The sequence below is a fragment of the Theropithecus gelada genome, chromosome 7b (genome assembly GCF_003255815.1).
Source record: "Theropithecus gelada isolate Dixy chromosome 7b, Tgel_1.0, whole genome shotgun sequence".
Taxonomy (NCBI): Eukaryota; Metazoa; Chordata; class Mammalia; order Primates; family Cercopithecidae; genus Theropithecus; species Theropithecus gelada.
Window position 1 is genome coordinate 76,874,833 of NC_037675.1, and position 27,374 is coordinate 76,902,206.

Consider the following 27,374-nt stretch of genomic DNA (forward strand, 5'->3'; position numbering starts at 1 on the left):
TGTATCCCCAGTACTTAGTGCCTGGCACATCGTAGATGCACCATGAACATTTGTTGAATGTATTAATAAAGGTATAAGTGGTTTTAACATTCTATTGAGGGAAACAGGAAAAAGATAAATCAGTAAACTAATAAAATAAGTATAAAATTGGGTAAGTACTATGGGAGAAATGAACAGTAGCTCATTGTTCAGAAATGAGGTAGAGGACAAGAATGAAGGTAGAAGGGAGACCCTCCATGGGCTCACCGTGTCTTTCAGAATGAAAGCTAAAATCCTGATGGTAATCTCTAAGGCCCTCCCTGACCGGGCCATTACCTCACTGACCTCATCTGCTGCCACTTTTGCTGCCTCTGGGATCCAACTACCTGGCCCCCCTGCTGTTTTCCCACTACTCCAAGCACACTTCCACCTCAGGTCCTGGAATGTTCTTCCCTGAGACACTCACACCATTCACTCCCTTTCTTCCTTCGAATCTCTGCTCAGGTATCCCCTCTTTGGGCAAGGCCCCTCTGGCCACCCAGAATTCCCTAACCTCCAACCCTGCTTTATTTTCCTCCATAGGAAAGGAATTTTGTCTTGCTTAATTTAACCTTAGGACAATATTGTCTTAGCCTAGAAATTCAGCTCGTGGATACAAAAATCCTCTAGGAGCCATAACTTCCTGTCAATCCTAAAATTTAATAAGGCAAATGTTTGGCTTCGAGCCATACTGGGAATAAGGTAAGGCCTTTTGAAAAAGCCACGATGCTCAGGTGAGGGTTGAATTGCTCACTGAGAACTCTACGGATACACTCATGGCAAAGCTGGGAATACCCACCTACACTTACCCTCTCGGTCATATACTTCAAAGTCTGCTGGGGCATTCTAATCCATATTGTCATTTGCTTTGTGTCACCTTCCTAAGAGGTAGGCAGGGCAGGTTTTACCATCCTCTGTTTACAGATGAAGATAATGAAGGTCACAGAGCTCAAATGGGCCACCCAGGGCCACAGACATACGAAGTGGTAGAACTAGAATTTAAATCTTGGTTGGTCTGACTCCAAGTGTAGTATTTGTTTAACTTTTTTTTTTTTTTTTTTTTTTTTTTTTTTTTTTTACTGTTTCTCCATTCTGGGTTCTGACCTGGTGACCCTGAATCATAAAGATGCAGGGCCTGTCTCGAGCTGCTCTATATGGAAGGCATCTTTTCTCTAAAGAGTGTGAGCTCCCTGCCAAACAGCAGAGGCGCTTCATGGGCTTTCAGAGCAGCCATTCTAGAGCCTCCTTCATTGCTTTCTGATCTCCCACAGCCCTGTGTTTGAGGGTCAGGAAAGGAGAAAACCCTTGGATTGTTTTATCTCCTGACCACCCCGAGGCTGGCTGGACTATAAGAGGTGAGGAAAGACAAGATGGGTGAGCAGCTGCTTTCAGCTGAAAACCAGAAAGAAATCCCAGTCTTGTTGCTTTATTTTGGTTTAAAAATCAAGTCGTGTGACAATGGAAACATTTTCCTGGTTGTCCTCTCCTCTCTGCCCATGTTGACAGAAGACGGACTTGCTAATTCTGGCTGGGGTTTTTCCCTGCCTGGGCTGTTTTTCTCTTTTATCTTCATCAATTGAAGAGGGCTGCTGTGTCTTTCAAACTGTCGGAAGGTATCTGTATTTTTTTTTTCTTTCACATAATTCTGTAGGTCTTTTCCCAGATATGTATTTTTCTCTCTAACTTCTAACTTGCTGAAATTTCCGCCCATGTGACTTCCAGCGTGAGTTACCAGAAACCACAAGAGAGAGAGAGAGCGTGCAAGCCCCAAAGCGAGCGACATGTCCCTTTGGGGAGCAGTCCCTCTGCACCCCAGAGTGAGGAGGACGCAGGGGTCGGAGGTGGCTACAGGGCAGGCAGAGGAGGCACCTGTAGGGGGTGGTGGGCTGGTGGCCCAGGAGAAGTCAGGAAGGGAGCCCAGCTGGTGACAAGAGAGCCCAGAGGTGCCTGGGGCTGAGTGTGAGAGCCCGGAAGATTTCAGCCATGCCTCACAGCTCCGACAGCAGTGACTCCAGCTTCAGCCGCTCTCCTCCCCCTGGCAAACAGGTAGAGTCCTCCTTTTCCTCTCTCCTACCTTCTGATTCTCCTGGGGGATGGAAAGAGACCCAGGCTTCCTTGTCCTGCCCAGGGAGCTGGGGATGGAGGAAGTGGCTCGTGGCACGGGCACTCTGTTAGACCTAAGACATGGAATTTGCTACTAAGCTGTGCATATTGGCAGAGATCCTCCTCCTTCCACCTATTCTGCCAAAGTCCGTTTTTCTCTCCATTTTCCAAGGCTGCCTATCACCTCTGCCTCACTGAGGTTGCCACCCTAAAAAGCTTTCTAGGAAGCAAAGAGGGGGATGAACATCAAAGAACACAGAGAAAAGAGTCTACTGTTCTCCAAGGCTGTAGAAAAGTGAGAGGAGTTTTCAAGTGGGCTGCTGGCATACACAGCTCAAATCCTAGATATGTAGTTTCCCAGGAGACAGCCAATAGGGAAAGAGAGAAAACGGGTCAGGGAAAAGTAAAAAAAAAAAAAAGAATAAGAGGAGGAGGAGGAGGAGGAGGAAGAGGAGGAGGAGGAGGAAGAGGAGGAGGAGGAGAAACCCAGGCTAGCATAGAAGGATCTCTCTGCTGGGGCACTGCCTCTGTTGCTAGCACAGCCAGCAAGGGGCAATGCTAGAGGTCCAGCCAATACCTCTTTCCCTGTGGCTTCTGGACAGGAGCAAGGAAATGAATGAGGAGGTGGCTCTGGAAATTTGTTGGAAGACATTTGCTGGTAGTTCATCTTAGCCCTGGGGAAACCAGAGAGACTGAGATAGGGATGATGGGAGCATTTGGAGTCTAGATTGTGACTTCCAAGTCCAAAGGTTTTAGCTTGAGGATTACCAAAAAAGGAGTGCCCTGCCCATCTCACAGCTTCTAGGGTTTTGTTTTGCACCACACTCTTGACATCCCTTGCTGTAGGAAGTCCTCCTCTTTCTCATCCAACATGTATCCGTGGGTTAAAATGTTCTCCACCTTCATCTCTTAAAAACTGCATTCTTTCCTTAGCACAGGTATCCAGGAGGGCTTTCAAAATGCTGAAGCCAAAATAAAAGTATATAAATATCGCATAGGGCATGTATCCTAAGCCTCTAGTAACGGAGCAGCAGGCTGGGATGAGTCTGGATGGAGACCTCTAGAAGGCACAGAATCCAGTCCTCTGCTCAAGATGGTATCAGAGTGGCTCTGACTGCCTGGAAGTTTGTACTCTTCTTAGGAAGGAAATTACTCATGGCTTCCATGGCAACTTGGTGCCCCATCCCCCTTAGAGGAAGAGCACTTCCTTCCTATCTGTGCCAATGACCTCCTACCACAATGGCCTGAAAGTATTGGATATGTTGGTGAGCCCAGTACTCAGTAAGCCCAGAGCTTTGCCCTTGGATCTGTGCCCCTCTAGCCTGTGGGGGATGTGGGAGGGAACAGGGCATAAGTTGCCAAGACTCCTACACCTATGCTGCAGCATCTGGGGGGGAACTGGAGCTAACCTCTCTGCCCAGGCACAGGACATGCCCATCTCTGGGTGTAATTAGAGAACACCCAAAGATCCCCTTATCCTACCAAGCACCCATCTACTACCCATCACAGCCAGGTCACCTCCACCTTTAAAGTTCTCTTTGGCATTGATGTGCCATGCATTGTGTTGGGGCCATGGGGAATGTCACAGTGGCTGAGCACAATGGAGGGAAAGAGGAGGCAGATCTGGGATGCGCCTCAGCTCAGGAATGCAGCAGAAGACCACATGGGGTGCAGTGGGGGAAGGGTCTTGGAAAGGCATCGGGCTCCGCACCAGAAGATGTAGCACTCTCAGATGACCGGCAGTCCTTGGGCACACTCTTAGAGCCTCAGTTTCCTCACATATAAAATGGAAATGATGATATCAACTTCACAGCATTAGGGAATTAAACAAGAGCACCTCTGAAAGAACACTTGCACAGAGGTTGGCATACAGTAGGCGCTCAACAAAGTTTGAGAAAAAGAAAACAGCTAAAAGAGCAGCAAGAAGAGGCTAAAGGCCAAAAAGTGAGAGGGCAAGGGTGAAGCAGCCCTACAGAGGAGAGGTGATAAAACACACTTCATCGCCTTAACCTTTTTTTTTTTTTTTGCCAAATACAGTTCTATTAAGGCCTCAAGTTCTCTTGCCTTTTTCCTGTAGCTTTTGGTCCAAAAAGTCAGAGACCTGGGGATGTGTAACCAGGCATGGAGAAGAGCTCTCCTTCGGGCGCAGGCTTTTGGTAAATAGGGGGATGGAGGGGTTGTGCAGAGACGAAGGCATGGAAGGATGGCTGGACGGATACCATACACCACCAGGGTCTGCTTTCGCTCAGAAGGGAGGAGCAGACCCGTGTAATCCTTCCTGTCTCTGCTTCCCAGGACTCATCTGATGATGTGAGAAGAGTTCAGAGGAGGGAGAAAAATCGTATTGCTGCCCAGAAGAGCCGACAGAGGCAGACACAGAAGGCCGACACCCTGCATCTGGTAAGTGTTCAGATCAGTCTTCATCCTTGTGAGCTTTAGGCTTTGCCCTCCACCATCTGGGAACCCTTGGACCATAGTTTTGATTCTGCTTGCATGGGGTTGTGTATGTGGGGCACGTTAGTGGAGGGTGAGGGCTGTGGGGTGAGGTGGGGAAGGGAAGCTCTCCTGCGAGTGCTTTAAGAAGGCTCTGTAGGCCGGGCATGGTGGTTCACACCTGTAATCCACTTTGGGAGGCCAAGGTGGGTGGATCACCTAAGGTCAGGAGTTTGAGACCAGCCTGGCCAACATGGTGAAAGCATGTCTCTACTAAAAATACAAAAAATTAGCCAGGTGTGGTGATGCGTGCCTGTAATCCCAGCTACTCGGGAGGCTGAGGCAGGAAAATCACTTGAACAGGCAGAGGTTGCAGTGAGCCGAGATCGCACCATTACACTCAAGCCTGGGTGACAAGACTGAAACTTCGTCTCAAAAAAAAAATAGAAGGCTCTGTAGCAGGGAATGGGCCAGGAGGCTGAACAGAGAAATGGGCCTTTCTACCCCAGGAGAGCTCAAGGTGTAGGTGAGTTGAGTGTGGGAAGCCCAGAGGCCGAGCTGAAGGCAGAACCACTTGCTCAGGGATGGGGCAGCCAGAGAGTGCTCCATGGTGCTCCATCCTTCATGAGAAGGATGAAGAAAGGAGAAGGCAGAGCTGTACTGGGAAACAATTTAGAAGGTATCAAGTGCTTTGGGGGTGGCCCATTATCTCGCAGTGCAAGGACCACATGTAGTTGCATCCCTTGGCAGACACCCAAATGCCCCTGCATTTGACACAAGGAGGTCCACAGGGCACTGCACTGGATTCCTCTTTTCAGAGCATTATTAAAGTCTTATTTTGAAATTTCTGTCTTTAATGCTACCCCAAGGGGTCTATGAAACATTCGATTTCAAGTGCACTTATCTGGGATGATCACCATCCTAGTTGAGTTGCCTCTAGTTCCAAATTTTTCTAGAGAAAGCGTTGACGTCTGGCTTGAGCAGTCCGGGGCCTTGAGCAGTGCTGGACTGCAGTTCCACCAGTGGCTAGGGCCCTAGATGGTGTTTCTAGGTTCTGGCTGTGCCCCTCATAAAGTACTGCTTTCTCCTCATTGCTCATGCCTTACCACCTTACCTCTCTTCACTCTGCCCCCAGTATGGTTCTTGTTCAACCAACTCTTCACTAGTTCCTTTCTCTCCATCCCCTCATCCCCTTCCCTAGCAATTCTACCTTCCTACCCTTCCTCCAGAAACATTCCCTTACCTCTAAGAGCCTAGCAATTCCTTTCCATGGAAAAAGTGCAATTGGCACCAAAAATGAATAAGCTTGTATTTATTTGGAAGATTAGCATGATAATCAGCCAGTTAGAATAACTGTGTTAACCGTATCAAGAATAAGTAAGTAAGATGTAGTTTTAGGGGAAAGAATGCATCTTTTAGCTTTGTAAGAAACAGAGCAGACTGCACCAACAGCTCTGATTGGGTGCTTGCGTTTTATTTGAAATGTATTCAGCATACCCTCCATTGCACACTAACATCAAGTTCACAACTATTTGTTAACTTTTTGGAAAGAAAGAATGAACAGAAAGTCTGTACTAACTGTGCTCAACAGTCCGAACGTCAAGTTGTTGGTGGCTCTGCTGTTTGTATGTTCTCCGTGATTTCATTGTGTCCCCACATTCTGGTTTACCATCTTAAGCTTAAACATCTATGATCCTTACCTCTTTCTCTATCAGAGTCTAATTCTGATTCAGTATTCTTTAGAGCAAGCAAACAGACCAATCAAAATTTAAAAGGATAAAATCTTCCTTGTGTACAAGTAGACAGTGTCCTGAGACTGGCAAACTGCTGTAAGCTTTGTAAGTGTGTACTTGTTTTCTTAAGTGGAGAGTGAGTATAGTTCAGCAGCTTGGCAGTCAGAACAGGGATTGAATCCCAGCCCTGCTGCCTATCTGTGTGACAGAGATATTTTTGGCCTCCCTTGGGCTTGGTTTCCTTATCCAGAAAGTGGAAAATGACAGTAACTACCCTACACAGGTCGTGCATTTAAAGAGCCCAACACAATGCCTGTCATTCATAAATACGCAAACATTTAAGTATAATAAAGGTAATAATAATTATTATAAGAAGCAAGATAAATAATCACAAATCATACACACATACACATTACATATATAAACATATATCCATTTTATGTATATTTAATCACAGAAGCTAAGGGTTGAAAGGCTTTAAAGTTCAGACATAAGCTTGATGCTTCAGACTTCTCTGCTATACCTCCAGCCAATGGTCCCCTTGTATGTCTGGTCACTTCTAGGGTTAGAGATCTTCCTGTCTCCTAATTTATGAACAGAAGAGTCTTCCCTATGTTAAGCTGCACCCTGGCCTCCCTATAAATTCAACTTACTGGTCTTAATCCAACCCCTTGTGGACATATTAATGGGGTGACACAGATGTGTCTTTGCTGTGGCAAGGCTTTCAACACTGACTCAGCTCTCTCCCTCTCCAAGACAAAGGTCAGAGCCCAAAGAGTCAGCTCATCTAATTTTACAAGTCATGTGACATTAGGATAATCTCTAGAGCTTGAGAGTTCACAGAGCCCCAAGTCATATAATCAGCATATCCATAGCCACACCCCAGCCTCAGTCCCTAGAATGTTCCCATCTTCCCCACATCTGAACACAGATTCCTCCCCCACTGCTTTCTTTTGAACACTACAGCATCGTCTTTACCTTTTGCCTGATGAGTGGGTCACAGCAGAGTTGATGCAGCAAGCCTGCGGACTGCCGCCAATGCAACTTATGTTTCTTGGCTTCAGGTAGAAGCTTTTGGCAGTGTGTTCAATCTGCCACCATCAAATAGGAGGTTTAGCTGTGGTTTGAAATCTTCCTTTCCTCCGAGATGGCAATCACCCATCTTCTCCATCCATTATCCTCTTAATTATGTCTGAGATTCAGGTGAAAAGTCTTCTGGTTTACCACCAGTGTCAGGGTTCAGTGTGTGGTTTGCCCTTGACTCCTATCCATGCTTGGTTCCACATGCTGGGATTGTTCTCTGGCCCTCAGACATGGTCATAGGACTCGCCTACCAGTGCTTTACAGATGAGGGTTTGGGAACTACTGAGAGTACCATATCAAACAAGGACCACATTCCTATTAGGGTTCTAGCTTCATATACACTGGGATGTTATCTTAGTTTCAACTGCTGTCACTATTATCAACCTTAAAATACTGAAACAATTATCTTGTTCCTCTAGTGAGAGTGTGGGATGCTTACTATTCAGCATTTCAGTGTCTGTCCTATAAATAGCTGGCACCAAGACATTGTACACTGATTGCTTTAAAAATTGACAGAGTAGGGAGAGAGCCTCTTTTTATGGTTGTGTTATACATCCCTGGCCTTGACTATCTCTGACATAAAATGGATCAGGTGATTCCTTTCATAATTGTGACATCAATGAACAATCTAATTCTGTTTTAATTCTCCTTTCGTTGAGCATCTCACGCAAGCACCCATTGCACTTAGTTCCTTTTCTGCTGCAGACAACTATAGTGTTCATTACATATAGTACAGACGTTGATTAAAAATGAGAAAGGCATAACTTGACCAGTTAGTTTCTAAAAGATATCAATAGCTAATAAATGGATCTAAGATAATCAGCTGAAAAATTATTTAAAATAATAAGAGAATGCAGTCAGCTTCTAAAATTAAAACAAATGTAATAACGTTCCTATATGCAAAACATAACCAATTAGGAAATTAATGGAAGGAAAGGTCCCGTTTATAATACCAATGACAGCAACAAATGGAAGGAAGGAATAATTTAACAAAAATTATGAAGCGTATCCTAAATGACTTTTAAAAGATTCAAATAATTGTAAAGATATACCTATGTAAAGTTAGCAATTTTCTTTAAATTAATTGATAAATTTAATGTGATTCCAATAAAAACCCAATAGGGTTTTCTGGGAGTTGGGCAAGAACTGGATTAGCTATTCTAAGTTTCCAGTGAAAAAAAATCATATGACAATTGCCAGGAAAATTCTGAAGAATAAGAGTAATGAAAAAAGATTAACTGACCAACATATTAAAGTGAAACACAAATACAGAAATCAAAACAATGTGGAAAAGACAGAACATTGAACAGGATAGAATATGGAAACAGACCTAAAAACAAATCCGGATTTTAAGACCCAAATACATATTTCAACTCCTAAGACACAAGTATAAATACAAAATGGGCTGGGCACGGTGGCTCACGCCTGTAATCCCAGCACTTTGGGAGGCTGAGGCTGGTGGATCACTTGAAGTCAGGAGTTCGAGGCCAGCCTGGTTAATATGGTGAAACCCTGTCTCTACTAAAAAATTTACAAAAATTAGCTGGGTATAGTGGCAGATGCCTGTAATCCCAGCTGCTCAGGAGGCTGAGACAGGAGAATCACTTGAATTTAGGAGGCAGAGGTTGCCATGAGCCGAGATAGCACCACTGCACTCCAGCCTAGGTGACAGAACGAGACTCTATTTCAAAATAAATAAATTAATTAATACAAAATGACCAGGATGGCATTTCAAACCAATAAGAGAAAGCTGAATTATTCAACAGAGTTGAGACAATTGGCTAATCACTTGGCGGGGGAGGGGAAGCTGACTCCTTCATTTCTTATACAACACACATACACAAAGATTAAATGTTAAATTTTTTTTAAAAAGGAAGCTAAAGAAACTTGAAAAGACAATTAACCATTAACAATCTATCTTGGAATGAATAATTATTTTCTAAATAAAACTTAAAACCCTGAAGCCGTAAAGGAAAAGATTGATACACATTAATTTTATTAATAAAAAGTAAAAGTTGCTATATAGATCAAAATACTGTATGCAAAATCGAAGGCAAATGACAAACTGAAGAAAAATATCTGTCTAACACATATGACCAAAAAAGGTATGTCTACTTACTATATGAGAGAGCTCTTATGAATAGGAAATGATTAACAACCCAAAAGAAAAATGAACAATGACTATGAATAGGTAATTTACAGAAAAGAGAACTAAGTGGCAAATAAATGTGTGAAAAGATGGTAGACCTTATTTAGTTAGGAAAATGCCAATTAAAGCAGCAGTGAGGCTGGCAAAGGTGAAACGTGTTGTTGATACAGTGTTGCCAAGGCAATGGAGAAGCAGGCACCATCACACACAGCTAGTAGTAGAGCCTGCATAACCCCGGCAGGGGGCAATTTGCCCACGTCCATCTAAATTGTAGGTGCACATACCCTGTGACTCAGCAATTTGACATCCAGGGGTGTATTCACAAACAAATCCATAGATCATACAGTTCTGTACATGTAAAGATAATCATTGCTGCATTGTTTCTTATAGGAAAGACTGAATACAAGCTAAAAAAAAAATTCATCAATAAGGGATTCAAGAAGTCATTGTCCTTTCTGTGGAATATCGTAGAGATGTGAAAATAATGAGTTACATCTGAATGTGCTAATCTGGAAAGATTATCAAGTTTCTGTACTTTTAAGTTAAAAAGGTATAAATATAGTCCATTGTTTGCTCCCATTAGTTTTTAAATTTAATGTTATTTATTTATTTGTTTGTTTGTTTGTTTTTAGAGACAGGGTCTCGCTATGTTGCCCAGGCTGATCTCGAACTCCTGAGCTCAAGCGATCTGCCCACGTTGGCCTCCCAAAGTGTTGGGATTACAGGTGTGAGCCACAGCGCCCAGCCCCTTCTGTGTTTTTTTTTTTTTGTTTTTTTTTTTTTTTTTTTTTTTTTTTTTTTGAGACGGAGTCTCGCTCTGTAGCCCAGGCTAGAGTGCAGTGGCCGGATCTCAGCTCACTGCAAGCTCCGCCTCCCGGGTTCACGCCATTCTCCGGCCTCAGCCTCCCGAGTAGCTGGGACTACAGGCGCCCGCCACCTCGCCCGGCTAGTTTTTTGTATTTCTTAGTAGAGACGGGGTTTCACCGTGTTAGCCAGGATGGTCTCGATCTCCTGACCTCGTGATCCACCCGTCTCGGCCTCCCAAAGTGCTGGGATTACAGGCTTGAGCCACCGCGCCCGGCCCTGTGTTTTTAATAAAAAGAAAAAGGTACATATATGCATAAGTATAAATGCAAACATTTTCAAATAGATTATAAAACATTGTTAATGATATTTATTTCTGAAAAGTAGAACTAAAGATCTAAAGGAAGAGGGAGATACTTTGCATTCTTTACCTTTTTTTTTTTTTTTTTTTTTTTTTTTTGAGACAGAGTCTCGCTCTGTCGCCCAGGCTGGAGTGCAGTGGCCGGATCTCAGCTCACTGTAAGCTCCGCCTCCCGGGTTTACGCCATTCTCCTTTCTCAGCCTCCCGAGTAGCTGGGACTACAGGCGCCCGCAACCTTGCCCGGCTAGTTTTTTGTATTTTTTAGTAGAGACGGGGTTTCACCGTGTTAGCCACGATGGTCTCGATCTCCTGACCTCGTGATCCGCCCGTCTCGGCCTCCCAAAGTGCTGGGATTACAGGCTTGAGCCACTGCGCCTGGCCACATTCTTTACCTTTTATACAGTATGGGATTTTTTATCATGTGCTTTTATCTTTGTAATATAGATATCAAAATTCTCAACATTGATCATTACCACACATGCATTAGGATGATTTCTTTTCTAATTCTGACATCAAATATTTAATAATCTTCCATCATGACATGGAAGAGTATTCAATCTTGACATTATCTTTTGAACATCATACATAAATATCTCAGCCCTTGGGAGAACCAACTGTCGGTTGGGATTTGAGTGATTCTAAGGTCCACATACTATGTGATAAAAGATGGTGAATCCGTTTCCCTTGTGTAGCCATCCTGGTTGGTTGGTAGTGGCTATCTGGTGCCAATACTATATGATAAAAGATGGTGAATCCGTTTCCTTTGTGTAGCCATCCTGGTTGGTTGGTAGTGGCTATCTGGTGCTGTACAGCTGGAAGGATTTCAAGTCAAAGACCAGGATCAATGGAAAAGACAGCTGAGGTTAATTACGAAGCTTTGTTCATGAAAAGGCTAAAATTAGCAGAGTTGCCGGGAGCAGTGGCAAATAGCAGTGTTAGCCCTGAGCGGAGCTGTTGACAAGTCAAATCTGGCCTGGTGGATGGAGCTGAAAGCAAGTGAGAGTAACAGCCAAGTTTGAAAGCTCGAGATTTAGGTACTCTTTTAGAATGAAGTGGGCCAGGTGCTTCCCTGGGGCTGCCTCCTGAAGGAGTCTCACACCTGTTTAAGAAAAAAGAGAGGTTTACAGGTTCCAGGGCTGTGCTTTGTCATACGTGACAGAAAAGTAATGAGTAAAAATTATGCATTAAATGAAACTTTGAGCTAACACGGTGAGAAATACAGTATTTACAATTGGAGGAATATCAAGTAATGGAGGAAAAGATATTAGGGTAGCACTATTGTTCTTGGCCTTCTGAGGAGGCAGAGAAGGATGCTTACGGTCCTATATCACTCCTGGAATTCTTTTGCTCTCTCTGGGAGACCATGCCATGAAGTTTGCTGGCACAGATAAGTCACAGGTCAGGAATGTTCAGGCTAGTTCCACCCTTAAAAAGTTCAATGTAGAATCAGTGAACTATTTATGGAAAGAGATGCGACCCTTCTGTCTCCATTGCTATGAAATTCTTTTAAGAAAAAACCATGTTAATTGAACAAATGACTACATATTAACGACTGTGCTTTAAGTTCTCTCCCTGCAGCATCTCATTTAATCTGCATAAAAGCCATATTTTATAATTCCTTGTACTAAGTAACTTGACGGAGATGACACAGCTTGTCACTAGGTCTGTCTGACTTCAGAACCCATTTTCCTAACCATTAAGTTTTACTGTCTCTTTATTCAAACTCTGATGCAGATGTATTCATCTTCCCTAACCTATATTTTCCTTGAATCTCTTCATGAATTTATTTTTTTGTTTTTTAAGCAACAGCCTCCGAAATCTACACTATCCCCCAGCCATCATCAGGCCTGGTCAAGAAAGTAAGGACATGTTTACTTTCAATACAGTATATCAATTGTACAATTGATATCATATATGTCATATATATAATGATATCGATATAGATAGGTACTATATATAGATAGGTATAATTGGCATATCAAATGATACAATATATCAACTGAAACCTTTTCTAACATCTTTCACAGGAATTACCTTTGACACAACAGAGTTTGAAGAAAAAATAATTTATAAAGATGTTTAGTTCATCATCTGTGAATAGTAAATACTTTTTCAATGCTATAAAACTTGACAGGTGGCTTACAATAGAAGACGAAGCATATTATGATATATTCATACAATAAAAAAAATTATGCTGGCACTAAAAATGATTATGTAGATCTGTATTTATCAACATAGAGAGATGTCAGTGACATAGCATTAAGTGAAAAAGGCAAATTACAAAGAGCATGCAAAGTATAACCCTTTCATGTAAAATGTGTGGGTTTTGGGCATGGTTGCATGCATAAAGAGGTGTCTGGAAAGATAGTCTCCAAAATGCTAATAGCAGTTATGAGTAGTTGAGTTTGGGTAGTTCATCTTATTCTTGGTACTTTTCTCTCTTTTTTATTATAACGAATAGGTGCCATTTTAAAAATCAGAATTTAAAAAATTAGGCTATTTTAGGGAGGGAAAACACGTCAAGGAATCCACCACCCCTAACTGCTTGTCTTACTGATGACAGGTCAGTGTGGCTACTTTTGGGAGGCATATTGGAAATTGGGAGTCCAGCTCCATGCTGGTCTTAATGCTGTAAAGAATGACTATTTGGGAGGCCGAGGTGGGTGGATCACGAGGTCAGGAGATCAAGACCATGCTGGCCAACACGGTGAAACCCGTCTCTATTAAAATGCAAAAAATTAGCTGGGCGTGGTGGCAGCGCCTGTAGTCCCAGCTATGCGGGAGGCTGAGGCAGGAAAAGGGCACGAACCTGGGAGGCGGAGCTTGCAGTGAGCTGAGATCCCGCCATTGCACTCCAGCCTGGGCGACAGAGTGAGACTCCCATCTCAAAAAAAAAAAAAAAAAAAAGAATAACTGTCTACATAGAATGATGGTCCTAGGTCACAAACTGACAGCTGCCTGTTCAGCAGACGTCTTGATGGAGCTATTCTCAGCAGCACCCAGACTTCCTTCTCTTGAGCAGAATGGGAGAGTCTCCCCAGAGTGCCCCTGCGCAAGTTTCTCAGAGGTTTTCTTAGTCTCCTCTGTTGAACTCAGTCTAGTCCTCTGCTTCCTAGGAGGAGTGGGTTGGGTCCACAGTACAAAGTCTCCTTCAGACTGTGAGATATCTGTAGAGGGTTCCACCATAGGTTCACATGATGGCCTGTGGAGTGAATAACAATCCTAATAGTCATACTACCTTGTTGATAAAATTTCAGAATTAAGTGGGAACTCAGAGATCTTCTAGGGTGACCTGCCATGTTTCCAATGAGGAAACGGATGACACCCAAGAGCCCAAACCTCTTGCCTTCCCACCAGTCTGCTTTTGTTTCATGCCACTTTGCTGAACAGAGCTTTACTAGGCAGGTGTTTACATAAGGCCTTTTGCTAAGGTGGGCCAAGAAGCAGGCGATTAACCAGAACACTTGAACTGTCTAGGCACTCATCAGCTCCAAAACATACGGCTACACAACAAAAGACCAGAAAAAGAGTGAGTCTAAGCTTGACAGTGGCCGAAGTGGAAATGTTTCTTTGTTTAAAAGAGATTTTAAAGTTGCAATCCAAAATTTAAAAGGGCAGTGGCATACTGGGGAAAACATTTGCATCAAATTAAATAAATGAAGGTTTAATATTTATGCTACAGAAAGAAAATCTTATAAAGCAAAACATCAGGACTCCAACAGACAAGTGGGCAGAGGCTATGAACAGAAAGCTTACATAATATTTTTCCTACCAAAATGAAAATACCCTAATTTCCGATTCTGATTATGAAAACAATACACACTAAGGCAGGGTTTCTCAACCCCAGTGGAATTGACACTTCGAGTTCGATAATTCTTTGTTGTTGGGGGTTGTCCTGTGCCTTGTAAAATATAAAATTTACCCACAAGATGCCAGTAGAACGCCCCCTCATCCTGCTTAGTTTGACAACCAAAAATATTTCCAGAACTTGCTAAATGTCCCTGAAAAGGCAAAATCAGTCCTAGTTAAGAATGCTACACTAAGGAGACAGACACATGGAAGGTTGTTCTTTCTCCTTAATACCTGACAACTTGTAACATTAACATGAAATTAAGAAGCCTTCATAAAGCCAACTGGCAACAAGTAAATTATTTAAAATTATAACACCTAAATGCCAGTGAGGCTGTAGCAAAATGGATAGAAGCATATGCTACTGGTGACATTGTATATTTGACATGACCCTTTTTCAGTAACACTTCTCAGGATTGGGAAGATTGAATGCCTCCTTTGCCTCATTCATCTCATTCCTAGGAATTTATCCAAGGAAATCATTTAACAGAGACAAAACCCAGTGTGACCCAAGATGTTCATCTCAGCATTATTTTTAATAGTGACAATTTGATAGCAACCAAGATGTCCAACATTAGAAGACCACTTTAAGTAAATTGTGGATCTTCAATTTGATGATGTAGTCATTAAAATTTATGTTGACTATGTAGATGTGATAAAGTTATGACAGAAAGCAAAATACAAATTGTATGTGTACTGTGAATGGAATTTTGTAAAAATAAGTATGCATGTTTGTTCAAAAAGATGAGACAGCCAAGTGGGATGGTTCATGCCTGTAATCCCAACATATAGGGAGGCCAAGGCAGGAGGATGACTTGAGACCAAGCTGGGCAACATAGTGAGATCCTGTCTCTATAAAAAAATAAAAATAATTAGCAGGGCATAGTAGCTTGCACCCAGCTACTCTGGAGGCTGAGGTGGGAGGATCGTTTGAGCCCAGGAGGTTGAGGCTGCAGTGAGCGCTGCACTCTGGACTGGGTGATAGAGTGAGACCCCATTTCAAAAAAAAAAAAGGATGAGATCGCAATGTGTGTACATGAAAACAGCTGTGTTAAGGGACTAGGATCGTGGGTGTTTTTAACTTTTAAAAAATATCTTTAATGTAGTTATACTGTATTTTTTTATTTTTGAAGAAACAGAAGAAAATGGCCAGAGAGCTGAAGGAACTCTGGAGGACATCAAGTACAAGGACAGGGAGGATATTATTGAGCTCGAATTTGGGGATCAGGTTTTGTTAGGAGACCTTATAATTTATACCCCAAAAAGCAATACTTTGAGAGTGGAAGATGGAACTTGTAAACATTACACCAAGACAACAGGTGTACCAGTAAATGTCTGGTCACCCTAGACAGGGAAACCAAGAAACATGACATGGAGCTCTCATGAAAACTCAGAAGAAGTGAGAAAGTTCAGAGTCAAGCAGAGGCGACTGGGTTCCTATGACCAAAATGTGATTTCCTGCAACTGAGGACCCTGTAACTAAAATAGGGTACTCAGCTGGCATAAGAATATGTCTTATCATTAAGATAGTAGTGTGACACAGAAAATTATAAAAAGCAAAGGCCATATTATCAGTACTAGAGCTGAGATCAGCAGAAGTGATTCATCTACTCAACAAATATTTATCAGCCAGGTACAGTTTGTTCTAGGCACTGAGAATATTGCAGGGACAGGACAGATTGAGTCTCTGATTTCACGAACCTTATAGTCAGTTGGAAGTCAGGCTGGAAAACAAACAAATAAACACACTAATCACATGACATGTAAAGTGCTTCAAAGAAGATGAAATCATGCAATGTGGAAAGTGTCTAAGGGAGGAGATTGGGGCAGCGATCAGGGGAGGCCTTCCTGAAGCCCTGGCGTTTGAGATCAAAGGTGAATCAAAGAGGAGATTGGAAAGATCTGGGGAGAGGGTGATCTCAGCCTAAAGAGCCTTGAGACCAAGCTGCGAGGCCAGGCAAAGGTCAGAAAAGTGCCTGGTAGGGCGGAGACCAAGTTCAAGACCGTAAGGGAGTGAGGAGGAGCTCAGTAATAACGGCAATTGTGGGGCTGAGCACAGTGGCTCACACCTGTAATCCCAGCACTTTGGGAGGCCAAGTTGGGTGGATTGTTTGAGGCCAGGAGCTCGAGACCAGCCTGAGCAACATAGCGAAACTCCATCTCTACAAAAAAAAATTTTTTTTTAATATCCAGGCATGCACCTGTTGGTCCCAGCTTCTTAGGGAGGCTGAGGCGGGAGGTTTGCTTGAGTCCAAGAGGTCGAGGTTGCAGCGAGCTGTGATAGCGCCACTGCACTCCAGCATGGGCAACAGGGCAAGATCCTGTCTATAAAATAAAATAAAATAAAATAAAATAAAATTAAATTAAATTAAATTAAATTAAAAAGGCAATTGTGCTGCTAGGAGCAGGAACTGGATGGGGCATGTGGTGGGGACCCAACTAATTCAAACCCTGCCTGGGGAGATTTCTCTGAACCTAAACTCTGATCATAAGGCGAGAAGCAATAGCACCTCACTGGGCTGTTTGACAGTTTAACTGAGAGGGCAAATGTAAGAACAAAGTAATATTGTCTTTTTTTTTTTTTTACACTGTTCCTTTGTTTAATGCAGAGAGTCCGGCCTTTTCCTAGAAACAATCGGATATGTTATCCTACATGAACATAGACGTTCTTCTTTCTGGTTGCTTATAAACTCTTTAAGGATATCAATTGTTTCAGGGGGTTGGCCTTTCACAACTGGTCAAGTCTCCTTTGTTGGGTATGAATGGGGAGGGTAAAATTTGAACTACGGAAATGACATGACGAAGTTCTTAAAATGGTTGTAATTCTGCCACTCCCACCCTATTGGTTCAGTTTGGGGAATAAACGGAGGTTTGACTTAGGCCTTTCGAAAAAATGAATCTCTTGGATTCATTTGGAAGCATCCCAGAGTTACAAAGTAGAAGCTGTTAAAGTGTTTGAGTGGTATGTTAATCACTCTCTAGGAGTTCTCATGGATGTCACAGATTTACTCAGTTGACCCTTCTTCATAGGCACATCTCAGATTTTGGAAAATTATTCCAGATTATAAGTTGGCAGTCGAGCAACATGATTTGATCGAACACTTACTCTGTGGCAGGCACTGTCCTTGTCACTGAGGACAAAACAGTGAAGACAGTAATAGCTCCTGCCCTCACAGAGCTCAGCAATGTAAAGGGTAAGGAAACAGTTAAAGTTATAATTAGTGAAATATGAATAGATCCCTGAGCTCTTGCCTTTCCATTATATGAATGAACTGTGCTGGACTATTTAGAATTGTTTTCATCAATTTAAGAATATAATAGTAGTGTGCTTAAATGGACATTGTGTTTTAGAAAATTTTTTAAACTAGAAATAGTGTCCCAAGTCTTTAAATTTTTAAATATTATACTATCAATGATAAAATAAATTAAAATATGTAAAAATACAACACAAATGTAATAAAATCAAACACTACATAATTATGTCATATTATTATTATTTTGAGACAAAGTTTCACTCTTTCCCCAGGCTGGAGTGCAGTGGTGCAATCATGGCTCACTGCAGCCTCCACCTCCCAGGCACAAATGATCCTCCCACCTTGGCCTCCCAAAGAGCTGGGACTACAGGTGTGTGCCACTGTGCTTAGCTAACTTTTAAATTTTTTGTAAAGATTGGGTATCACTATGTTGCCCAGGCTGGTCTCAAACTTCTGGGCTCAAATGACCCTCCTGCCAAAGAAGCCTCCCAAAGTGCTAGGATTACAGCAACTGCACCTGGCCTTATGTTATTTTATTTTATTTTTTTTTTTTGAGACGGAGTCTCGCTCTGTCGCCCAGGCTGGAGTGCAGTGGCCGGATCTCAGCTCACTGCAAGCTCCGCCTCCCGGGTTTACGCCATTCTCCTGCCTCAGCCTCCCGAGTAGCTGGGACTATAGGCGCCCGCCACCTCGCCCAGCTAATTTTTTGTATTTTTTAGTAGAGATGGGGTTTCACCGTGTTAGCCAGGATGGTCTCGATCTCCTGACCTCGTGATCCGCCCATCTCGGCCTCCCAAAGTGCTGGGATTACAGGCTTGAGCCACTGCGCCCGGCCGGCCTTATGTTATTTTTAAAAGGAATCCACTATGAATATGATTTGCTGCACATTAGGCTCACTTAGGAAGTATTTTTAAAGTCTTGATGCTTGCAACCACTCCAGAACAATTAAATTGGAACCTCTGGGGGTCTGGCATCCAGGAATCCAGGCTGTTTAAGACTCTTGGGTGCTGGCAGTGTGCACAGCCAGGGTTGAGAATCAGAAGCAGTGCATTTGCAGCCTATCAGGTCTGTACCTGAATGTGTGGAGTGAGTAGAATGTGTGGAGTGAGCAGAATGTGTGGAGTGAGCAGAATGTGTGGAGTGAGCAGAATGTGTGGAGTGAGTGTGGGGCAATTATGTGGGTAAGTACCCAGATACTCTGTCAGATACAGTGGCCTGATGGCTTAAAACAAAACAAACTATTCAAACCCTTGCTTTGATGGCAGTTATTATTTGTTTTGTTGTTTGGTTTTGAACATTGATAACCTTGCTAGTGGTAACCTTTGGAACCTAAAGCATCAGTATCAGCCAAAATTGCATGCATTCAGAGACAAGTGATAGACCAGCCATCAAATACAGGAATCAACAAATCATGGCCTACTTTTCATGTAACAAGAAGTTCAAAAGTGGAGAGACCAGGCTAGAGCAAGGAAGAACCAAGCTCCTTCTCTCTGAGCAGCCATCCTCAGTATGAGGCTTTCACTGTCTAGACTGTGAGATGGGTGCCAAGCCTCTGGGCATCAGTCTATGTTAAGGGAAGGAGGCCTTTGTCCTTATGAGCAGGCTGTGCCTTTTTAGTAGGAAGGGAAGCTCTGCCTCCACCTCCTTCCCACCCATCAGGTACTTCTGCTTATGTATCTTTGGTCAGAGTTCTGTCACACAGCTACCCTTAGCTACAAGGTCGGCTGGATTTCTTTTGTTTTTTGTTTTTAGCAATTCTGTTCCCAGTTTTCCTAGAGGAAGGCAAGGGAGAAGGGGTTTGGGATGGACGCTGAATGAACCAACCTATAGTTATTTCACATTTGAGGGCAATGAAATCATAGTCTTGAAAACCAAGGACCAGGCAATAGCTTTTTAACCCTGTGACTAGACAGGCCCCTGAGGGCATGGCTGATGTGGCCAAACATCTGTTAATGACAAAGTTGCTTATGGCCCTAGAGTTTCAGCTCTAAGATATGAAAGTGAAGTTTCCTCCAGAATCACACACGTGTATTATTCAGCGCAAAGATCTGTGGTTTGGTGATTCCTCTTCTCCTTTCATAAGGTGAGAGGCAGTAGTTGGGGTGGATTTCCCCAGGAATGGTGGGAGACGTGGGCCTAGATCCTCCCCCCGCTTGGGAAGAGTCATACTTTTCAGTCGGAAGCCTGCTCCAGGAATGGCAGGCTCCACCCTCTGCATGTGACGTACAGGGGCTGGTAACTGAGGGAGCCTGAACATATATCTGGGTGTGAGGGATAAACTTCGAACGCCACTTAAGTGTGGGTGGGAGCCAAAAGGTCACTCTGCCAATAAATGACTCCATGTCCTGTTGAGGAGAAAATACACAGGGACTATTTTCACCCTTCTGGAAATCGTGATTAGAAAATGCAAGGAGAAGGTCAAGACACTAAACTGGAGCTGACAGGGAGGAAGCCTCCGCCCTGCTCAGAGTGTCTGGAGAGTCCCGGCCAGAGCCCAGCTAGGAAATGCTAGCGTTGTCCTTGGTCTTCGCTCCTAATGGCTCCCTGTGGGTGAGGGAACTGCCTGGGGATTCCCCATTGTTGAAGCACTCTTTGAGTGACCCCCACCTAAGCCTCTCCAGCAGGGGATTTCCCAGAATGTTCCCACACCCCCAGGAAGTCTCTTCCTTAGCCACCCCCAAGCTGCTTGTGGTTCATGATAGAGGTAGGTGGCATCAAGTGACCCCACAGGTGAGGGATTTGCCTGAGGTGGGAAAAGAGGAAAGATAAAACTGGAAAGCCAACTGGGCTGAGGAGTTATCTCACAGGAGAGAACTGTCAAACAGTATAACGTTTAAACAGACTTTAAAGGCAAGAGAGGATGGAGGGCACAGACTCTGAAGCCAGAGTGCCTCAATTCAAGCACCAGTGCTGCAACTTCCAAGCTGCATGACCTTGAGCCAGTTACTTAACTTCTCTGTTCCTCAGTTTTTCATCTTCTGTAAAACGGAGATAATATTATCTACCACACAAGTTTGTTGAAAATATCAAATGTAATGATAACCGTAAAATACTTAAAAGAGTGATTGGTACACGGAAGTATTCAATAAAAGTTATTGGCCAGGCATAGGTGGTTCACGCCTGTAATCCCAGAACTTTGGGAGGCTGAGGCGGGCATATCACTTGAGGACAGAAGTTCAAAACCAGCCTGGCCAACATGGTGAAACCCTGTCTCTACTAGAAATACAAAAACTTAGCTGGGTGTGTTGGCAGGTACCTGTAACCCCAGCTACTCAGAAGACTGAGGTAGTGAGAATTGCTTGAACCAGGGAGGCAGAGGTTGCAGTGAGCTGAGATTGCACCACTGCACTCCCAATCGGGGCAACAGAGATTCTGTCTCAAAAAATAAATAAACAAATAAATGTTAGTTAAGTTAAGCTGGGCTATTTTTAAAAAAAAAAAATTTGGTTTCTATCCACCTTTCTCATATAAATTGAGCCAGGTTACACCTTAGACCTATTAGATCAGAATCAGGCATCAGGATTGCTAAAGCTCCCCAGGGGACCCCAGTGTGTGGATGGGGTGGAGAATCATTATTTTGGTCCAGTCTTTCTGTTTTAAAGTGAGGCAACTGGAGCTGAATAGGGAAATCGAGTCACTGAGGGTCACCCAGCCAGGACCCGGGCCCAAGCTCCCTATTCCCATTTGCTGCTGATGGAGCTCACCATGGTCAAGAGTTCAGGACCTGGCTCTGCATCTGGAGGAAGGTCTGGCCTCGAGTCAGCCCTTGTCCAGGGTATCTGGCCAGGTGGCCCCCTCTCCATGCAGCCCAGGAGGCAGACGGTCAGCTCTATGATTGGAAGAATGTGAGCGACTCAGGGATCTTGTGTTGTGTTGTGTGTGGGTCACCAAAACTGAGACCCAGCTTTCTCCTGGAAGACCACAGAGCAGCCAAGGCCTTTTTTTTTTTTTTTTTTTTTTTTTTTTTTTTTGAGATAGAGTCTTGCTCGATTGCCCAGGCTGAACTGCAATGGTGCGATTCTGGCTCACTGCAACCTCCACCTCCCAGGTTCAAGTGATTCTCCTGCTTCAGCCTCCCCAGTTGGTGGGATTACAGGCATGTGCCACCACACCCGGCTAATTTTTGTATTTTTTGTAGAGACAGGGTTTCACCATGCTAGTCAGGCTGGTCTTGAACTCCTGACCTCAAGAGATCTGCCCACCTCAGCCTCCCACAGTGCTGGGATTGCAGGCGTGAGCCACTGCACCTGGCCAACTTTCTAGTGTTCTCAGGAGACCTTTGCCCACTCACGTCTCCAGTCTCTCGGGGGAAGCAGTCTGTGACAGAAGGAACACAGGGCCCCGAGCCAAGCCCTGCTCTGCCCCTCCCTGGCCAGCAATGAGTCTTTGCATCAAAAACTCAAAGTTTCTGAACTTCTGAGAAAACAAGTGTCTTGAGGCAAATCCTACAGCACAGCTGCCACCAGTCTGTGGTCATTTTGGAGGGTATGTGGTGTAGGTTTGTCCTCAGGACACCTCAGTTGTCCTCATCTGTAGAGTGGGGATAATAACAGCTGACCTTCCCTATCCCACACAGAGCGTTATTGTGAGGAGTCTGATGGACCTGGATGAATTCTGAATAGGAGAAAGATGGGTACGTGGATGCCCAAATGCAGGCTCACCCCCGCCCCTCTCTGTAGCAGAAGACATGCATATGGGAGAGGCTGCATTTCCTCCCCGCCTCACTGTGCTGTAGGTGTCCAGCCCTCCTTGTTAGGGAATGTCACTGTTGTACCTCTGGATAAACAGCTGCTCCCACGCCACCTTTGCCAGTTGTCCCTTCAGTTGGGTGAGCCCTTTCCAGGGCATGATGCCCCAAGGAGGGCCAGAGTGGACTGGGCAATAGCGGGGACATGGAGGGACAAGGCCCCAGATCAGCCACTTCCTCCTGCAAGGGAAGTCAAACTCTTTCTCTCACAAGTGTCAGGCTGGCTGCACGGTCCCTGGGCTGGCAGGGCGGGTTTCTTGGGGGCCCCGGCAGGAAGCAGTCTTGCTTCCCAAGGTAAAGACGAGTTTCTTATCACTGGCGGTGGTTTTTTGGTTAGAGGCAGCAGGCAGCGGTTACAGACTTTGCCTAGAGCAAGCCAGGGATCTGCAAGCCAGGGAGGGGGAGGCAGATGAGAGAGCTAGAGTGAGCTCAGCAGAGCTTGCTTAGGGAGGAAGGACCCGCTGTCACTTCCCGAAAGCTGGGCCAGCCTCTAGGCGGGGAGAAGGTCAGAGCGGCCCTCCCTTCTACCTCGGGGTTTGCCCAGGCTCTTCAGAGCACAGAATTTACAGTAAATGTTGTCACCAGTGGAAACTCTCAGAGGGGGCGAAGAAAAGGGCTAGAGGAAGGAGCCAGGACTCCCGGCCCCCAGTTCCCGTCTTACCAACACCCCCTAGTCTCATCATGTTGCTTTATCTTACCTTTCGGTAAAGAGGGGATGCCCTCCTTCTGGGATGTGCCAGGAAATACCCAAATGGTAAAATGAATGAGCCAGCCACACCTTGCAGAAGGCAGGGCTGTGAGTCCATCATCGTGTCTCTTGGTAACTCCTCTGCCCCGTTTTAGAGGGGCTTCCTTTGTACTGACCTTGGCACACTTTCTAGCTCAGAGTCCCATTCAAGAAATGCCAGGCTGAGGCTGAGCATGCGTGTGTCTGTCCTTCACAGATGCTGGAACCTGGCTTGATGAGCAAGGCTGTGGTTGGTATATGCTTCTCTGCCATTTAAAAAAGACCACCCCCCTGCCCCCGGCCAGGATGTGGGGTTTGAGATGATTGACAATATAACCAATTAACCTCGTTAGCTTACAGCTCATGCCCCTGATGGATTCATTAGGGCAAATTTGATTTTATTATTTTATTTTTTGAGAGAGGACCTCACTCCGTCACTGAGGCTGGAGTACAGTAGCACGATCATGGCTCACTGCAGCCTCCAACCCCTGGTGCTCCATAGCTAATTTTCTTGTCTTTTTATTTTTGGAGATACTGGGTCTCAATAATGTTGCACAGGCTGGTCTTAAACTGCCGGGCTCTCAGGAAGTAGAGGTTGCAGTGAGCTGAGATCGCACCATTGCACTCCAGCCTGGGAGACACAGCGAGACTGTCTCAAAAAATCAAAATAAAAAAACAAAAAACTGCTGGGCTCAAGCGATCCTTTCACCTTGGCCTCCCAAAGTGGTGGGATTATAGGTGTGAGCCACTGCACCCAGCCTATTTAGGGCAAATTTTAAATGTCAAGTTATCTTACATCTGCTCACCACCCACCCTATTTTTGAGTTACCTTCTTCGTGCCAGCAGATGATGTCATAAGTCTGTCAGTCAACAAACATCTGAGTTCATATTATGTGTCAGGCATCGAGCCAGGCATTAACAAATAGGCATTTAATAAGTGCTTGAATAATTAAAAGAAATTTAAAATAACATTTAACTAGTGCTTTCCAACTTGCCTGATCATTAGAATGACCTGTGGCACTACTTTAAAAATCCAAATTTCCCTCCCTAGTAGTCTAGTGGCTAGGATTTAAAAAATAAAATTATTATTTTTTTTAATTCAGATCTGTGGCCAGGCATGGTGGCTCACGCCTGTAATCCCAGCACTTTGGAAGGCCAAGGTGGGCAGATCCCCTGAGGTCAGGAGTTCTAGATCAGCCTGGCCGACATGGTGAAACCTCGTCTATACTAAATATACAAAAACTAGCCAGGCATGGTGGCCCCCGCCTGCAATCCCAGCAACTCGGGAGACTGAGGCAGGAGAATTGCTTGAACCTGGGAGGCAGAGGTTGCAGTGAGCCAAGATCGCACTACTGCACTCCAACCTGGATGACAGAGTGAGACTCTGTCTCACAAAAAAAAAAAAAAAAAATCAGATATGCAGACTTCACTCCCTGAATCCCAAAACCACTGATTCACATTCCTAGATTTTAGGTTGGGCTTGAAATTCTATTCTTAACAAGCCTTCAAATTAATTCTCATGATATGGCAAGTTTGGGAAATACTGACCTAACCCAAATAGATCCAGAAAGGTAAGACCTGGTCTCCAAATATCAGGTTGCCTTTTGAACTGAAATGTTTTTTTATTTGCATCTCCAATGACATTTGCCTTTCCTCTGTGGTTACCAATACTTAGCAGAGAAAGTCTGTTTGGTTGAGTCGAATAATATAAATCTTAAAATTATACCGGAATTGCAATCTCCTGGGCTTTCTGAAGATGGGATTCCTTTTCAGTAAATGCTAATTACCAGATTGCAATTGTTGATTAATTAATGATGTGATCAGAAATCAGCACTTCTTAACAGGCATTTTTCTGATTAGCATATATTTGATGGTTCCCCCAAGCAACAGGGAAAAGTGTCCGGGAAAAGAGAGAAGTTCACAGGCTTGGGACACCCCCAGAGTACTGTCGGGCTGCTCTCTGGTAGGCCAGACAGGGTGGAACAGAACCTTGTGGCAGACTTTGACCATTTGGTATTTATTTATTTTATTTTTATTTTTATTTTTGAGATGGAGTCTTGCTCTGTCACCTAGACTGGAGTGCAGTGGCATGATCTCGGCTCACTGCAGCCTCTGCCTCCTGGGTTCCAGCAGTTCTCTTGCCTCGGTCTCCTGGGTAGCTGGGATTACAGGCGTGCGCCACCACGCCTGGCTGATTTTTTTTTTTTTTTTTTTTTTTTTTTTTGTATTTTTAGAGACAGGGTTTCACCATGTTGGCCAGGCTGGTCTCGAACTCCTAATTTCAGGTGATCCACCTGCCCCCGCCTCCCAAAATGCTAGGATTACAGGCGTGAGCCACCACACCTGGCCCCATTTAGTATTTATAAAGACCCTGAGCATTCTAGAATCTGGGTGCAGTAGACAAGTATCCAGTGACTCTATTTGTAAGATGAAATGCAGACACTGGGAGCTTTTGGAGAACACGTGGCATAACAGAGTGGAAAAGAGTGAAACTGGTGTAAGACGTTCTCACGAACGACTTTCCATTTCCTTAGGCTCTGGCCTGCCAGTTGCTTTCCCTTGCTATATTCCCGCCACCTCCCACGCACAGACACCCTCACAGAGACCCTTGCATGCGTGCACACAGAGGAGCACACTCACACACCCCTCTATCAGGTTGAACCAAGTGAAATTGCTTTTTTGGGGGCGGGGAGAGATGGAGTCTGGCTGTATTGCCTAGGCTGGAGTGAAGTGGCTGGATCTTGGCTCACTGCAACCTCCGCCTCTCTGGTTCAAGCAATTCTCCTGCTTCAGCTTCCCAAGTAGCTGGGACTACAGGTGCACCGCCACACCCAGCTAATTTCTGTTTTTGTGTTTTAGTAGAGATAGGATTTCACCATGTTGCGAGGCTGGTCTCTAACTCCTGAGCTCAGGCAATCCGACCTCCTCGGCCTCCCAAAGTGCTAGGATTACAGGCGTGAGCCACCGCCCCCGGCCTGAAATTGCTATTCCTATAGGTCACAACAGACAAATAGCAGCAGCTTCACATGGTTCAACCTCATATCTATGTGTACACACGCACACCCACCCATGTGCTTACGTAAATGAGCCCATACTCACCTACAAACATATATACACTTGTGCACACAGTCACACGTGCAGGAAAATTCTCTGGTGCCCTTCTCCATGACTGTGCTAGTGAACAACTAATCTGGCCCCTCCTGCGTCCCTCCGCACCCCACCCGCCTTGCCACCTTCCCCAACATTAACCTCCGGTGCTGATCCCCACCCCTACAGGAGAGCGAAGACCTGGAGAAACAGAACGCGGCTCTGCGCAAGGAGATCAAGCAGCTCACGGAGGAACTGAAGTACTTCACGTCGGTGCTGAACAGCCACGAGCCCCTGTGCTCCGTGCTAGCCGCCAGCACGCCCTCGCCCCCCGAGGTGGTGTACAGCGCCCACGCCTTCCACCAGCCTCATGTCAGCTCCCCGCGCTTCCAGCCCTGAGCTTCCGATGCGGGGAGAACAGAGCCTCGGGAGGGGCACACAGACTGTGGCAGCGCTGCGCCCATCCCGCAGAGGAACCTGTCGACCTGGAGACCCAGAGACAGAGGCCTGGACAAGGAGTGAACACGGGAACTGTCACGACTGGAAGGGCGTAAAGCCTCCCAGCAGTGCCGCAGCGTTTCGGGGGGCGTGTGCTGGACCCCACCACTGTGGGTTGCAGGCCCAATGCAGAAGAGTATCAAGCAAGATGCTCAAGTCCCATGGCACGGAGCAAGGCGGGCAGGGAAGGGTTATTTTTCTAAATAAATGCTTTAAAAGAAACCAGTCTGGCAAGGCAGTTTCTCTCTTTCACCCTGTCCCTTGACACTCTAAATTCTGCGATGTTGGGACCTTCTTTGTTTTTTGGACTCTAGTACCCTCAAAGAGCTCTAGGGACTCCACTAATAGCTCCTCTTTTCCATGGTTTGTTGAAGTACTTGGGAAGCTTTCAATTCCTTCCTCTAAATGTCTCCTTCTTCTCCTTCTCCTTCTCCTCCTCCTCCTCCTCCTCCTCCTCCTCCCCCTCCCCCTCCCCCTCCTCCTCCTCCTCCTCCTCCTCCTCCTCCTCCTCCTCCTCCTTCTTCTTCT

At 44.8% G+C, this 27,374-nt stretch overlaps 1 protein-coding gene across 2 annotated transcripts; it reads left to right on the top strand.

Annotated features, from left to right (window-relative positions):
• The first annotated feature begins 1,743 nt into the window (after positions 1-1,743).
• BATF (basic leucine zipper ATF-like transcription factor) lies at positions 1,744-27,071 on the top strand. Of its 2 annotated transcripts, none has more exons than XM_025392334.1 (3): positions 1,744-2,064; positions 4,417-4,521; positions 26,538-27,071. In XM_025392334.1, exons 1-3 carry the CDS (start codon positions 2,002-2,004, stop codon positions 26,745-26,747), a joined length of 378 nt encoding a protein of 125 aa, XP_025248119.1. In that variant the 5' UTR covers positions 1,744-2,001; the 3' UTR covers positions 26,748-27,071. The 2 variants fall into 2 exon arrangements, with proteins under 2 accessions (XP_025248119.1, XP_025248120.1); XM_025392335.1 differs by having other exon boundaries at positions 1,780-1,859.
• Positions 27,072-27,374: the final 303 nt, after the last annotated feature.